Consider the following 15,445-nt stretch of genomic DNA (forward strand, 5'->3'; position numbering starts at 1 on the left):
CGAAAGAAGAAGCTGGCTATGTTTGCTGACCAGGTTCATCGCAGCCTGGGTCGCGGTCGATGAGACATACTGCAACCCCAGCGCTCTCCTAGGGACAGTATTGATGGTATATTTGTCGGAATGGTCCAGCAGCCACATCCTTGGTACACACCCGGGACAGATCTCTTAGTCTTGGCTTTTATTTCGTATAAGATGCCAACTTTGTGGTTGAACCCCCGGCGGCGAACTGCTGCGGGTGGCAGGACAGAAGCATGTGGAGAGTCTGTACCGTTCCTTGCTGATCATCGCTGAGGACCTGAAATGGTGTTCAGCTTCTATAGCTTCCTGTTCTGATCTCCTTCTGATGCAGATACACCACATCTGTCACCCTTTCCGACCCATTCTCAAAACGACTAGTACGTCCAGATTATCTGCTCGAGACCATGTGTGGACTGAACAGGCTCATGGGCCTACTCTGTCGTAGCGAGCATACGCAATCGCGACCAAGTCAGACTTGGTCGTGGAAAAAGGCTTCAGCTGAGCAGATCCGTTCTTCCTTAGACCTCAGCCAGGGGACCCTGGAGATCCAAATGCAAAGTAGCGATGATGCAGTCCAAAAGGGGATATCTCTTGCGATGCATGGTGGGAGCCCAAGCCGGTCGTGTGAGACTGATCGTTGGCCCAGCGCCCCATCGACACTCTTTGAATCAGGCATACTCATATGCCGGGGCTGGGCACGCGATTATAGATAGACAATTTGCGGTCATTTGTTGCCTGTCTTCCACTCAACAGGCATCTCCATGCCGACTCTTCTCGCACTCAGGCGCACCCGTTCTTCATCGTCCATGTTCATTCCAGGGTTGTAGCGCTCGAGCAGCTCGCCATAGACCCTTTGTGCTTTGAGAAATTGTACAAACTGTTCGGCTTCTTGTCGCCTTGCCAGCTTGTATTCGGGCGACACGTTGAAAGCAGGGCGGGCGAAATGTTGCCGAATGCTGCTGCGGATTGGAGACGGAGCTGCGGCAGAGCTGCGCGGCGGAAGTTCGCGAAGGATGGCGCGGTAGAGCGTACGGGCGTGGGACTCGGCGGCCATACTTGCGGAGGAGTATAGAATTTGAACACCTAGCTGAAAGCAATCCAGAGACGGTGCCGTAACTCTTGACTGAAGCATTCGCTGCATCATGACAGAGGAGACCTATCTGGGATGCAAACACGCCAAGAGAAGAGTGTCTTGGCTAGTTTGCACTCCATTTCTCTCACTACGACGTAGGATAGCAAACACATACGGAGAACACGACTCTCTCTCTCTACTAACTCGCTTTAATCCTAACTTACGGAGCCCCGACGGCCGTTGCGACCGCTGTTTCGAGCGATGGCCCGGCCACTACCTCGTCCACGGGTCCAACTCGGCCTTCTCGTGCCGCCTAGACGCCAACGTCGGTCCCAGCCAGCTGCCTCGCTTTCTAAATTGCGCTCGCCTTGCGATTTGAGCTCATGCCACATAGCCTGTTTGTTGAGCAATACCGGATCAGTGCTCTCTTTTCCGGGCCTCGGGCGCTCGTAGCAACCGAGACTGAAAACATGAGTGTCTTTCTGCTGTTTCAAATCAGATAGCAGTGGATCAATTTGGCCTTTTTCGATGTCATCCGTGCTGACGAAGTCCAATTGCACGACATGGTTCTCGATGCCTGCGTAGACAGTTGGAGATGTTGGTGATGGAATTGACAGACTGTATACAGCTCCAGAGTAGTTGACCGCACCGCTGTGCTGTCTTGGTAGCGGTAAAGGATCCCATACACGTTCGTTGCGCCACTTGGAGACGGAAAGGAAGGTGTTGAAGCTACGCTGGTCATGACGAGGGCGCTTGGTCAGATTCTGGTGGACATTAGAACGGGACCCTTGCCGGTCTGCCGACTGAGCGTCAAGGTAGGAATAAGCTTGCTCCCCCGGCATGCGAAGATCGAATGTCTTCAAACACGCGTTCTGATCACTGCCCGCGAGGAATCGTTCGTGGCCGATAACAGCCAAGCACAAGATTTGTCCATTGTCAACAGGATCGACGTATTCTGCAACCCATGGCTGAGATATTCTGGTATCGTGCAGCCGAGCTTGGCCGCTGCTCCAGCCCGACAAGAACAACTGTCCCGCATTACCGCAGACATGATCCAATCGAGCGATTGCATGAGCATTGTGGCGGGTTTTCGAGCCGCCAGATGACGGTGGTCTACATGACCAGATCGGTACTGCAGATCCTCTTGTGGCTGGGGCATTGATATCATATACTTGTAGGGGACCGTTCTCGTGGCCTTCTAGCAACGCTGTACTCGTTGCTATTGTGTTCCCAGTCAAGAACTGCATGCCTCTCATACGCGATTTCTTGGCCGCAAAATATTCGAGACGGATCGTTTCCGTCGGCGATATGAAGTTCTGCTGCTCCTGGACAGGATAGAGCTGCAGCTTCCCGGTCCTCGCAACTGCAAGAATTGGCTCTTTCGAATCGCTCACTTCGATGCATTCGGTGGCCGCTGTGTCCACGAATCTAGCATACTGACAGTACCCAGGCTCCTCGGTGGTGGTCTCGATGGTGGCAATCTCATCGTTCGCTCGACGGAAGACGAGTGTCTGGCCCGCAGACGGGTCCTGGGATGGTCTCAATAGCTTCAGCTGGAGAATGTCATTCGTTGGTAGATGATCATCCTCAAATTTCAGCGTTTGCCAATTGGTAGAATTTGGTTCTGTCACACGTATGTTGATACGACCCCCTGCACCCCATGCAACCGTTTCTCGTCTGCCATCAGCGGAGTCCTCGTAGCTATCCAAGGCTGGCGCAAACCCAAAGACTGATCTTGCTCGCGAGATTCCTTCACGATTAGCGTGGAAATAGCTTTCAGGCGGACAGCACTCTCTCGCCACGAATGCTCGCCTATCCCAAGCCCGGGACCTGGAGGTTAGAGCTTCTGCGACGTTTCGCCACGCAGGCGCAGTTTTTATGGTGGGAAATGCCCGCTGTACGAAAGGTCGGTAGGAGGTCGACTCATCCTCAGCAACGACAGCTCGAAGCTTGCGAGATGTGGACGAGAGGTTGGCTATCGCCGATACCGTGGGAAGATGACCAATGACCTGTTGGAGGACCTCGATTGGCAGGTCTTCAAGCATTGACAACTTGAAATGGAATTCGTTTTATGCAGTTTTGCTCGCTTCAAATGATTTTGCTGTCAGTTCTAGGCGATGGGTAGAACTCAGATGATGAACTCCTTAGTTTATGAATGAAATGAAAACCCAAAAGAGCCTGAATGTGAGTCACTCATCTAATGGCCGTTTTGCCTTACTTGACGTCACCTCGCCGCCTTGTTCGACCATTCCTCTTTTGGGCAACGCGATCAACTTGAACTTGAAGCTCAGAAGTCTTCGACGCGACACCTTCAGCGACTCGTTTCAAGCTGTCCATTGTTGCACACGATCATCGCGCGGGACGTGAATAGATCGATTACACCGCACAATGGGCCAGTATGGCCACGATCCAGGCCATCGAGGCCAAATCCGTGCACCAGATTCAGTCCGGTCAAGTCATTGTTGACCTGTGCTCGGTCGTAAAAGAGCTGGTTGAGAACAGTCTCGATGCTAGCGCAACGTCCATCGAAGTACGCTTTAAGAACCATGGTCTTGATGCCATTGAAGTGCAAGACAATGGCTCCGGCATCAACCCCTCCAACTACGGAAATGTCGCTCTGAAGCACTATACTTCAAAGCTATCGAATTACGACGATTTATCATCACTCGAGACTTTTGGATTTCGTGGTGAGGCCATTTCCTCGCTATGCGCGCTATCTACATTCTTCATCAAAACGGCGCAGGCCACTGAAGCGCCCAAAGGCACTCGTCTAGAATTTGATTCGATGGGAGCGCTGAAGAAAACGTCGACTGTAGCCTGCCAGAAAGGAACCATCGCCACTGTGGAAAATCTCTTCAGCTCTCTCCCTGTACGTCGTAAGGAGCTTAGCAAGAATATTAAGAGAGAGTATGGCAAAGTTATTGGTCTCTTACAAGCATACGCTTGTATTGGCGTAGGCGTCAAGTTCACTATCAAGAACACAGTGCCGAAAGGTAAAAGCATGGTCATATTCTCCACCAAAGGCAACACAACCACAAGGGATAACATAGCCAACGTCTATGGCGCGAAGACATTGCCAGCCCTGGTGGCGCTTGATCTGAGCCTCGACATTGAGCCTCATTTGACACAGGCGGTAACTTCTGACGCAGCGAAGACGAATGTCGTGGTTCTTGGCCATATCTCGAAACCTGTCTTTGGCGAAGGTCGACAGACGCCTGATCGGCAGCTGTTTTTTGTGAATGGCAGGCCGTGCGGACTTCCTCAGATCGCCAAGGCCATCAACGAGGTTTACAGATCGTTCAATGTCTCCCAATCTCCTTTCATTTTTGCAGACTTTCGGATGGACACGAATGCCTATGATGTGAACGTTTCACCTGATAAGCGAACGATTCTGCTCCATAACGCTGTGAGTCTGATTGAACGATTGAAGGCCCGCTTGACGGAACTCTTCGATAACCACGAGCAAACCGTTCCGCAAAGCCAGTTTCAGACTCCTAAGCTGCCCGCTTTCCGCCAGCTGTCTGTTCAAAGGTCACAGGATTCCATCACTGGAAGCGATGATTCAGGGCTTTTATCCACCGCGTCGAAGATGTCCTTGCTGCAAGATGAAGGCAGTAGTATTGACGAAGAGGCGGAGACCGGAGAAGGACCAGTGCCTGGAAGAGCATTTGCTGACCACTTCCGTAACCAAGCCAGCACTCGAGAAGGAATTGACGAGCCAGCCAGCGAAAAGAGGCAAGCGAGAATTGAGCAGGATCAGCAGAAGCGCGCCGAAAAAGCAGCCAAAGCCGTTGCGGAACAGGTGGAGCGCAGCAAAGGTGTTGAAGAATATGATGACATACGTGAGATGCAGCACGAGCAAAGCAGCAACGTTGCATCGAAGGACGAGCTCGGTAATGGTGACGACCAGGCTGAGATGTTCCAGCGACAGCGTGAAATACACTCGCCGGAAGAGCAAGCAGCGAATGAAGCTCCAATTGCTTCGATGGCCCCGATCACCAAGTCGGATCCTCCGGGTCTGGTCCAAAACGCTTTCGATCGAATGAGGCCTAAAAGACCACAGGCTCAACTGGCCACCATCACGATTGGAGATGAAACTACGACGAGAGTTGTAGGAACACAGCTGCCTAGGATCCCCCAAGCTAAGAAACAAGTATCGAAGCACAAAGGAGGTATTCCGGTATCAAGAGATTCGAACTCGGCGCTATCGCAGTTCTCTCAGAGGCTGCAAAGGTTCGGCGCGGCTGAAACGGAGGACGATCCACAGCCATTATCGGAAGAGGTCTCCAAGGACATCGAGATCGAGTCGGAGGAAAATAACACAGAGGCAGAGGCAGCCGACACTTCTGTTGATGCTTCTACCGACGATTCTGCCGAGGAAAGTGACGTTGAAGACGGCGACAAACTGGCTGCCGAACATTCAGATGATATATCAGTGGCTGAAGAAGCTGACCCTGACTATATTGATGACGAGGACAAAAAGATTGACGAAGACGCACGAGTAGCTGCATTGATACAGGCAGCGGAAGAGACCATGAGCAAGGTTAACAGCCAACGAGCAAGTAAAGCTCTGAAAGGCGGCGTCGCCAAAGATTCGACTCACAGCCTCCTTACGACTGTCGATGTGTTCGTTGAGACTCTAGAATCACAGATGCGCACCTTAGCTGGCGTTCAGACGCTGGAGGATGATGCTATACTCCGCAACGACGCCTGTCGTATTGCAACCGACGAAGAGCAAGAAACACGACTATCACTTACAGTGTCCAAGGCAGACTTTGCGGAGATGAAAATTGTAGGACAGTTCAATCTTGGCTTCATCATTGCCGTCAGACATGCATCAGCGGATGCGCCGGCCCGCGACAAAGATGAGCTGTTCATCGTCGACCAACACGCATCCGACGAAAAGTTCAACTTTGAAAGGCTACAGGCTGAGACGACCGTAGGCAATCAGAGAATGGTCAAGCCGGTCACTCTCGATCTCACAGCGGTTGAGGAAGAGATTGTGCTGGAAAATCAACCAGCTCTGGAGAAGAATGGTTTCATCATCGAAGTCGATACGAGTGGCATTCAGCCGGTTGGGCGTCGTTGCACACTCCTGAGCCTACCTTTGAGCAAGGAAGTGGTGTTTGACACACGCGACCTCGATGAGCTGATCCACCTGCTCTCAGAGGCACCGATGCTAGGTCCAGAATCTACGGTTCCACGTCCCAGCAGGGTTCGGAAGATGTTCGCCATGCGAGCGTGCCGCTCATCGATCATGATTGGCAAGACACTCAGCAAAAAGCAAATGAAGACGGTGGTCAGCCACATGGGAACCATTGATAAGCCGTGGAATTGTCCGCATGGACGGCCTACAATGAGGCATCTGACCAGTTTGAACGGTATCGAGACATGGAATGAGGGTGATGGTACTATCCTCGATGGCGATGCTGGGCTGGACAACAAGAGCAGAGACAGGGCGCGTGTATGGGGGAGCTATCTCTCCCAAACCTGAAGACCAGTATAATAGCTTGTATAGATATCGTACACAAACTTCCGTAGATTCTGAAAGCCAACAGATCAGCAATACCAACAAACCCCCAAGCTCGGTCCTTCTAGCTACACAGAGGGCAAATTCAAGGATTGACAGTGCTCATCGCGAGTCGGATGCAGCATCGAATATGAGCTTCCACAGAGTCAGGCCTCGACAACAGTTAAACGTCACTCATGATGCCGCCAATGGAGTTGCCAATGGATCAGCTCCCCAGACGAGGCCTTGGCTCCAATCCGTCTGGGGCGGGTGAGCGGATCAGTCAGCTCACCAATCCCTCGAGAACAGCAACGGCTCTGGCGAATTATGCAAGTCTCTAGATGTGTGGAAATGTATAGACGCCGAGGATGTGGAACTGTTGCCGAATGATGCGAAAATTTGCCTACGCCTGACCGAGTATGTGTATCCTCATTTTCGTGGACCCGGGAGGCCCCCAAGTTTCCCGTCTTACCTAAGAGGTTGGAAGCCAGTGCCTTCCGCCAAGGCACAGATGCCGAGGTTGTTCGGGGTAAGGGCAATCCCGCAGTAACTGGCAGTAGCGACTCGTTCCGCAGGCCCAAAGCTACGTAACACGTCCTTCGACGGCTCCTACTGGCCTGCTACCAGGGGCTCTTCATAACCGCGGCCTCTACTGCACCAGCTGCTGTCATAGAAAACTCTCGCGCTACTATCTTTTTGCTGCCTCTCCCCTCCTTCGTCATTGTGTTTGGGATAATGCTGTCCACTCTTACTCGAGGACATCCTTCCCTCCGCACCCTCACACGAGCGTTTCGATCACAGAGCACCCTCTCATCGGCAAAGGTAGGCTTCCCCGCCGAGCTCCGTCTCTGGTATCGCGTGCTCATGTCCAGCCAGGCTTTCGCAATGGCGCCTCCAAGCAAGAGGAAAGCTTCGACAACAACCCAGTTTTGGGTCACCGAGGGTATGCCGACCGAACAGCAACCGCATCTACCATGCTGATCTGGCGTCAGAGTACCGTGAAGATAACTCCAAGGGTCCCATGCTCCGCTTTGAGGACTCTTTGCCCAAACTACCCGTACCTTCCCTCGAGGAGACCTCAAAGCGATATCTCAAGAGCTTACACCCTCTACTCAGCAAAGAGGAGTATGCCGCATCGAAACAAGCAGTCGAAGCCTTCGGCAAGCCCGGTTCATTGGGAGAGCAACTCCAGCAGCGTCTAGTCGCTCGCGCAAAAGACCCTCAGCACAGGAATTGGATCATTGATTGGTGGAACGAGGCTGCCTACCTTGCTTACCGCGATCCTGTCGTGCCCTACGTTTCCTACTTCTACTCCTTCCGTGATGACCGTCGGCGGCGGAACCCAGCGAAGCGTGCGGCTGCGATTACTACTGCCGCACTGGAGTTCAAGCGCCAGGTAGATACCAAGACCCTCGAGCCCGAGTATATGCGCAAAGCACCGATGGCCATGAGCTCCTATCAGTACATGTTCAACTGCTCCCGCGTCGCAGCCAGCCCAGCCGATTACCCCATTCAATACGGCCCAGAAGGCAACGATCACATTATCGCCATCCGCAAAAACCAGTTCTGGAAAATCCCTACCCACGTTTCCGGCAAGCAACTCAACACCACAGAACTGGAGCTACAATTCAGCCATGTGTACAAGAACGCCGATCAAGCAGCTGCTATCGGCGCCCTCACTTCGTTCCCTCGCGACCAGGGTGTTCCTGCACGCGAGCATTTGCTATCTGCTTCTCCCCAGAATGCTGCTTCCTTGAAAGACATCGAATCCGCCTCGTTCGTTGTCTGCCTCGACAACTCGAACCCTATTACGCTTGAAGAGCGTGCGCACGCCTATTGGCACGGTGACGGTGCCAACCGCTGGTACGACAAGCCGTTACAGTTTATCATCAACGACAACGGCACTGCCGGCTTCATGGGTGAACACTCCATGATGGATGGCACGCCTACGCACCGCCTCTGTGATACGGTCAACGCACTCATCGTCCATAACAAGCTCGACTTCAACAACCCCTCCGTGCGCTCCTCTCTGCCGCCCCCGACTGTCGTCCGCTTCGAAACTTCTGCCGAAGTGATCGACGATGTTGCGAATGCGCAGAAGGAATTCGCCCAAACCATCGCTGCACACGACCTGCGTGTCCAAGCTTACCAGGGTTACGGAAAAGGCCTGATCAAAAAGTTTAAGTGTTCGCCTGATGCCTACGTGCAGATGGTCATCCAGCTTGCATATCACAAGATGTACGGTAAGAACCGTCCCACGTACGAGTCCGCCGCCACCCGCAAGTATCAGCAAGGTCGTACGGAAACGACGAGAACGGTCTCGGACGAGAGTGTGGCATTCTGCGACGCCATGGCGAACCCCGAAATAGAACGAGAAGAGTGCGAGAAGCTGTTCCGCGCCGCCGTGCAAGCCCATGTCAAATACACACAAGACGCCAGTGACGGCTACGGCGTCGACCGACATTTATTTGGCCTGAAGAAGTGCTTGAAGGACGGTGAGGAGGTCCCCGAAATCTTCAAAGACCCTGCCTACTCTTACAGCCAGACCTGGTACGTCAGCTCGAGCCAGTTGTCCTCCGAGTACTTCAACGGCTATGGCTGGAGTCAGGTCATCGATGGTGGGTGGGGCATCGCCTATATGATCAATGAGAACAGGTAAGTTTTCGGAATATAGAATATACAGATCAGGACGGGACTAACGAGATACAGCCTCCAATTCAACGTCGTCAGCAAACAACTAGGCTGCGAACGTATGAGCTTCTTCTTAAACGAGGCTGCCGGCGACGTGCGGGACATGTTGATGCCGACACTGCTGAGCCAGCCGGAGAAGGCCAAGCTGTAAGCAGCGGAGAGCAAGACTCGGCTTGTAGCGTCCGTGGACAATGATTACGGAAGGCCATATTTCAATACAGGGTCCGACCCGCAGTTCTGGAGCAGGAGCAGGATACACAAGACTGTACAAATACGCGATGCGGTGCTATACTTTCGCCCTTGCGATTTGCGGTTTGCAATGTTGCGAGGTAGAAGTGCAGGTACCGGTGCAGGTGCAAATATATGACAGACGTATTGAAGTCGCAATTGAGTCTTCGCACAAGGTCAACGATATCGACGGGCTGTCCTCCTTGGATTCACAGCAGTCTTTGGACCATCTCTCTGAATACATAGTCGAAATGTTCATTCAGTCTCACTGAAGTGCTTGTACTGTAATCGCTGTCCATCTTTTGATGTTGTTGGTACATATATGCGGATCTATCGTGGATTCATGAATTTGGGTATCACGGTAGCTGTCCTCTTTCTCGCTGAACCTCTACCAGAGAGAGCTACAAGCTCGATCATTCGAAGAGGGCCTTCCTCATCTCGCCATCCGGCTTCACACGTAGGGGGCGCGCGCGGTCTACGACGGTACTGTCCCACAAAAAAGCGGTTCTCTTTCCTTTGTCCTTCGGCTTCGCGTTCGGATTTGTCTGCGGATTGGACTCCTTCGGGCCAACGCTTCTGCCCTCTTCCTGCTCCTGGCTAGATCCCAGGAATGACGTCTCCGGTTGCTCTGTGTTCTCAACAGAGTTTTCCTGTGCCACCGGCGCCACCTCGACAGGTGTGTGCCGCAGGAGCCACTCGTATCTGTGCTGCAGCCAGCGCGGCGTCATAAGATGCGGATTACCCATCTTCTTGCCCTCGTACCTCGCCACCTTTTCCGGTTCGTCCAATAAACCCCGGAGAGGCTCCTTCCACGGCTCGCGCACCGTAGTGAAAATGCACACAGCCGCCTGTGGTCTCCGACTCTTTGGCTCCAGCCTGGTTACTCCGGCGGCGATCGAGCGGATGTACTCCCATTCCGTTGTCGGCAGGGGCGGGTACAGAGTTTGGGCCGTTTTGGCGTACCACTTCTTGGTGGCGTTGCGAATGCGCTTGGGAGTAAGTGGGCGCTTCCAGATCGTTGTGGACGGAAGGTTCGGGCCAGTGATGGTAATTCTACGGGTTTGGGAGGGAACATAGGCCGAGGCGGCGGACTGGGCGGCGGTGAGGGCACGGAAGGTTTCAGAGATGGAGCTCATGGAAGAGAAGGGTTTGCGGAGGGGACGCTTCGATTGTCGAGGCGCGCCGGCGGTGGTTTCATGAAAGACTTTTGCAGAATCAAACGTATTGGGTTCCGGAGGCGTGGTTGAGCCGGATACGTCGCCTGGGAACAGCGGGTTCGCAAAGAGCGAGTCTTGAGATGTTGACAGGAGAATCTGGTCGTGCGGTGCTTGATCCTTATCGAGCGTTGATGGTGTATTTGTGTCGGTCTTGGTGCTGGGGGGTGTTTCAGTCGTGGCAGGCGCCATCAATGCGGACATGATTTGGCGACGCCTAGCACCCGTGCGGCCGTATGTGAGAGAAAGAGTCTTCTGGAATGGGTTGAGGTAGCCATCGTTCGCACGCCGGATGGTCTGGCAGAAGTTTCGGGCATTTCGCATAAGACTTGTCTCTCTCCGGCCTTTCTCTACGGAGGTCCAGTCTTGGAACTCGATCGCAAAATTGATCTTCTGAGTGCGGAAGGAGTCCCTTGCGTAGGACCTCAAGTAGGAACGGACATGAGGGTCGGGGTGGTAGGTGGCTTCGCGGAGGATAGCACGGTATACGTGTAGAGCATTGAAGTGTAGAGGGGTCTTGTGGCTCATATCCCCATGATTAGATAACAAGGCAGACTTTTGGAAGTCTACTGTGACTTCCAAAGAGTCTTATCGGTAGGGCAAAGCAGTGATCACTCTTCACCAGGCAGTACTTGCTATCTGGAACGCCGTGCTGGTGGGAAAGCAGCAGCTGTAAAGTAAATGCTGGTAAGGGTTAGGGCTTCAACGGCCTCCATTAGAGCGGCCACCAGACGCGAACTTCACCCCGCGACTTAATTTCGACCTACTTTTCGCGACAGTTTCGCGGTATTCCGATCAACCACGCGTCAAGAGGGTGTATACGATAGTTCAGAGGGTGTCAGACATCTATACAGCCACTCAGCCTTATCCAGGAACCCTATATACAGTCCTGCACGCACCGAGACCTAATACCAAGCTCCGCCCTCCTCTCCCTCGATAGCCACCTCGATACCCTCTACCTGACCACTGTAGCCGCAGACCGTGCGTTCCCGAGGCATTGTGACAGCCTTGTTCACTACATACAAAGACGTCGAGAGCTTTAGCATCACCCTCATCAACCTATCACCCGGGCGTTAGCCCGCCCATCACGCGCTCACAGCCGTCACTATAGTAATGTCTTGAACAACACTTATACGAACCTTGCCTCACCATCGCGGGTCCTCACACTTTATCAGCGCCCGTTATGGCTAGTGCACCTAGTATTTATTCTCAACCTGCTGCAACAGCTTTTGTTCATGGCCACTCTGCATCAATGAGTGGTTCTTTTTCGCAACCCCCTATGGGCTCTTTCGATACTGGCCAGTCTGTCGGCACTCCTGCACCTCCTTCTGGGCCTCGTCCTGGCTCGCAGCATCAGCAATCGATGAGCTACAACATGAACGGTCATCAGATGAATGGCATGATGCCGCCGCAGCACTACCCCTCCTATCCCGACCCCAATGGCGGCTATGCGTCTAATCAGCAGCAAGCCTCGGCGCCTGCGCCTGCCTCCTACTACCTCGATGGCTTGAAGCGTCAGATCTACACTGTCAGTATCTCGTTGGCGTATGCATGGTAGATTGTCTAACTTCTCTACAGGCTGTTTACTCTAATGTCTCGGTCTACGAAATGGAAGTCAACGGTGTCGCCGTCATGCGCCGCAGATCCGATTCATGGCTGAATGCTACTCAGATCCTCAAGGTCGCCGGCGTCGATAAGGGCAAGCGCACCAAGGTTCTAGAGAAAGAAATTCTTACTGGGGAGCACGAGAAAGTTCAAGGCGGTTACGGAAAATATCAAGGTACCTGGATCAACTACCAGCGCGGACGAGAGTTCTGCCGTCAATTCGGTGTAGAAGAGCTCCTTCGCCCTCTGCTCGAGTACGATGTGTCGAATGATGGCAATTCTGGCATGGAGACGCCTACCAAAGAGCAAGCTTTGGCTGCGCAGCGTCGTCGCATGTATGGTGCTGACCCTAGCATGTCGCAATCTGGCACCTACTTCAAGAACATGTCTAACACCGCTGCGAATGCCATCCAGGCGCTCAACCGCACTCGCATGGACTCTCCTAACCACATCGACGGTCGGCGCTCGACTGGCCCAAGACGCCCTTCTCAATACGGCCAAGACCAGTACCAGAGCAGTCAGCAGAGCCTCCAGAGCATTGCCTCGCAAGACAGCTTCAACAACAATGCGATCATGAGTCAAGGTGCCAGTTTCGCCGACTTTCCCAACACCGAGTCGCAAGAGCCGCCACGCAAGCGTATTAGACCTTCGCCCAACACTTCGTTCATGGGAGCCTTTGACAACCACATGGATCTCTCGCTGCCTGATGGCACTCCTACTGAGCCCACTCAGTCGTTCTTCTCTCAACACAGCCAGTCTTTCTTGTTGCCGCAGCCAATTCCATATTCCGTCGAGCCTTTGCCCCAGCCTCAAGGACCAGCCGAGGAGCAGAAGCAAGAATGGCTCATGGCCTTATTTATGGAGCCTGGCAAGGCGGATTTCGATGACGATGCGGCCTTCTTGAAGCTGAGTGGTGAAGAGTTCGAGATGCCCATCGACGCCAAAGGAAACACTGCTCTACACTGGGCTGCCACGTTGGCCAGAATTCCGCTCGTCAAGAAGCTACTGGAGCGCGGCTTCAACATGCGTCGCGGCAACAGTGGCGGAGAGACTGCCCTGGTGGCCGCTTGTCAGGCGAGAAACAACCTCGACCAATCCAGCTTCCATCAGCTCCTCGAACTGCTAGGTCCGAGCATCGAAGTTCGCGACGGTCGTGGTAGGACACTGTTGCACCACATCGCGGTATCGTCTGCCATGAAAGGCCGCGCCGCTGTCGGTCGCTACTACCTAGAGACGCTACTCGAATACACTGTCCGCCAAGGCTCTGGCTCGCAAGGAGTTATGAATGGCAGTCAGCCTGAGAACACACCCATCACTCTAGCTCGATTCATGAATGAGATCGTCAACGCTCAAGACAAGGCGGGCGACACTGCTCTGAACCTCGCTGCACGGACCAGTACGACCACCATCATCGACCAGCTTATCGAGGTTGGCGCCGATCCCACGATCCCAAACCGGGGGGGTCTCGCACCTGTTGACTTTAATGTCAGCTCTGGCCCTAACGGTGTCGCACCCCACCAGAACAGCATCAACGCTTTCGACATGGCGATTGCGGAGAATGAGTCATCGCAGAAGTCGATCGAGGAGGCGGAGGAGAACATTCTCAACTGTAAGTCTACATGACCCGCGCATTGAAACTAGACTGACCCAAGGCAGCGATCCGACAGGTGCTCTCACAATCGAATGCCGACTTCCAAGCCGAGATGAAGGAGAAGCAGGAAGTACTCGACAAGACTAATGCCGCCCTTCGCGAGTCTAGCTCTGCACTCAAAGAAGAGCGTGGCCGCTTAGAGCGTTTGAGAGCACGTGTCCGAGAACAGGAGGAGCTCGAACACAAGATTAAGAACCACCGTGCTGCGCAGACCTCACTCCGTGAAGAGCTCCAGTTGACGAACCCGGTCGGGGCCGAGCACACTAATGTTGGCGAGGCGGACAAGGGACTGGATCACAACGGCCAGCTCCACATGATGGAACAGCTTCTGGGCGGGGGCGTGCTCGAGTCCAACATGCCGCTCAGCCAAGAGCAGATTAATTTCCTAGCGGGCATGGAGCGAGCCGAGGTGTTGGTCGGACGAGTCAATGCTTATCGCGAGCACAATGCGAGATTGGAGAAGCAGGCGCGCGAATTGCGAGCCATGAGCCATGAGCTCGAGAACAAGTACAAGAAGATCATTGTGCTGTGCACCGGGGCTGAGGCGGACCAGGTCGATGAGTTACTTGACGGCCTGACACAAGCGGTCATCAGTGAGCAGAAGGAAATCGGCAACGGTACCGAGCTTGGTCGTGTTAGAGACTTCCTGCGCCTGGTCCAAGGTAGCCAGGAGTGAGATGGATACATATGTGTGAGATGATCCAAAGCTGTCTCGCGACTACGCGCTTGGCTATCTTCTTGTGGATATGGGAGTGTATCATGGCAGTGCAGTGCAGTGCTACTACAGTACTGTGAGATGAGCAACGATGCTATGGAAGCCGACTGGGATACTATGATGGAGCACAGGTTCTGTCTTAACCAGAGACCTTGATGTCTGGTGTAAATAGCCACCACCCAGCAGTCAAACACGTGATGTTGACCACGAACAACGAGTGGTTGTTGAAGAGTTCAATCTTAGAAACCGAGCGGAGTGGACTGATTGATGCTCTTGATGTTTTGATAGCAGCTCCCAAGACGATGGGCGAGACGCTGCGAGGTCCTCGAGGCTCCAAAAATGAACTGGCCGGCCCACCGATGGCCAGCGATGGCCACCTCTGGACCTCTGGCCCCAGGGCTATCTGTGGCGGCGCTTCGCGTAGGCCAGTCGTCCGGCAGATTGAAACGTTTGCCGACACGTCGCCTGCAGGGGTGACCCCTGAGCTGCTCTGTTAGTGGCCTAGCGCTGGAACCTGACACGCCTCCTTGCATCCCCACTGCGACCAACAAGAGCCTCAACCAGGCATTTTTGCACCTTGGACGGATCCGCTCCGCTCCCTGTGCAGACCAGTCCAGTCCCCGCTGAGCGGTTGGCGAAGTCACCCCAAGTATGGCTCGACGATGAGACTCTGTAGTGTCGCATCTACAAGGCTTCTCCTGCTCCTTGTTGCTCCGAGTGTCTCGCCATCTGCATCCCAAAG

The 15,445-nt window shown here is 53.7% G+C and overlaps 6 protein-coding genes across 6 annotated transcripts; 3 read left to right on the forward strand and 3 right to left on the reverse strand.

Annotated features, from left to right (window-relative positions):
- Nucleotides 1-742: 742 nt before the first annotated feature.
- Nucleotides 743-1,072, reverse strand: HMPREF1541_07432 (uncharacterized protein; the record flags this gene model as incomplete). The annotated part of the gene is made up of 1 exon (XM_008721756.1): nucleotides 743-1,072. One exon carries the CDS (start codon nucleotides 1,070-1,072, stop codon nucleotides 743-745), a length of 330 nt encoding a protein of 109 aa, XP_008719978.1.
- A 233-nt stretch (nucleotides 1,073-1,305) lies between these two features.
- Nucleotides 1,306-3,135, reverse strand: HMPREF1541_07433 (uncharacterized protein; the record flags this gene model as incomplete). Its single annotated transcript, XM_008721757.1, has 1 exon — nucleotides 1,306-3,135. The coding sequence occupies one exon, from the start codon at nucleotides 3,133-3,135 to the stop codon at nucleotides 1,306-1,308; it is 1,830 nt and encodes a 609-aa protein (XP_008719979.1).
- Nucleotides 3,136-3,488: 353 nt separating this feature from the next.
- Nucleotides 3,489-6,584, forward strand: HMPREF1541_07434 (uncharacterized protein; the record flags this gene model as incomplete). The annotated part of the gene is made up of 1 exon (XM_008721758.1): nucleotides 3,489-6,584. The coding sequence occupies one exon, from the start codon at nucleotides 3,489-3,491 to the stop codon at nucleotides 6,582-6,584; it is 3,096 nt and encodes a 1,031-aa protein (XP_008719980.1).
- Nucleotides 6,585-7,484: 900 nt separating this feature from the next.
- HMPREF1541_07435 (uncharacterized protein) lies at nucleotides 7,485-9,441 on the forward strand (the record flags this gene model as incomplete). The annotated part of the gene is made up of 3 exons (XM_008721759.1): nucleotides 7,485-7,542; nucleotides 7,592-9,254; nucleotides 9,309-9,441. 3 exons carry the CDS (start codon nucleotides 7,485-7,487, stop codon nucleotides 9,439-9,441), a joined length of 1,854 nt encoding a protein of 617 aa, XP_008719981.1.
- A 490-nt stretch (nucleotides 9,442-9,931) lies between these two features.
- HMPREF1541_07436 (uncharacterized protein) lies at nucleotides 9,932-11,260 on the reverse strand (the record flags this gene model as incomplete). Its single annotated transcript, XM_008721760.1, has 1 exon — nucleotides 9,932-11,260. The coding sequence occupies one exon, from the start codon at nucleotides 11,258-11,260 to the stop codon at nucleotides 9,932-9,934; it is 1,329 nt and encodes a 442-aa protein (XP_008719982.1).
- A 751-nt stretch (nucleotides 11,261-12,011) lies between these two features.
- Nucleotides 12,012-14,664, forward strand: HMPREF1541_07437 (uncharacterized protein; the record flags this gene model as incomplete). Its single annotated transcript, XM_008721761.1, has 3 exons — nucleotides 12,012-12,260; nucleotides 12,311-13,946; nucleotides 13,994-14,664. The coding sequence occupies 3 exons, from the start codon at nucleotides 12,012-12,014 to the stop codon at nucleotides 14,662-14,664; spliced, it is 2,556 nt and encodes an 851-aa protein (XP_008719983.1).
- Between the last annotated feature and the right edge of the window lie 781 nt (nucleotides 14,665-15,445).

The sequence above is a fragment of the Cyphellophora europaea genome (genome assembly GCF_000365145.1).
Source record: "Cyphellophora europaea CBS 101466 unplaced genomic scaffold supercont1.7, whole genome shotgun sequence".
In the NCBI taxonomy this organism is placed as follows: domain Eukaryota; kingdom Fungi; phylum Ascomycota; class Eurotiomycetes; order Chaetothyriales; family Cyphellophoraceae; genus Cyphellophora; species Cyphellophora europaea.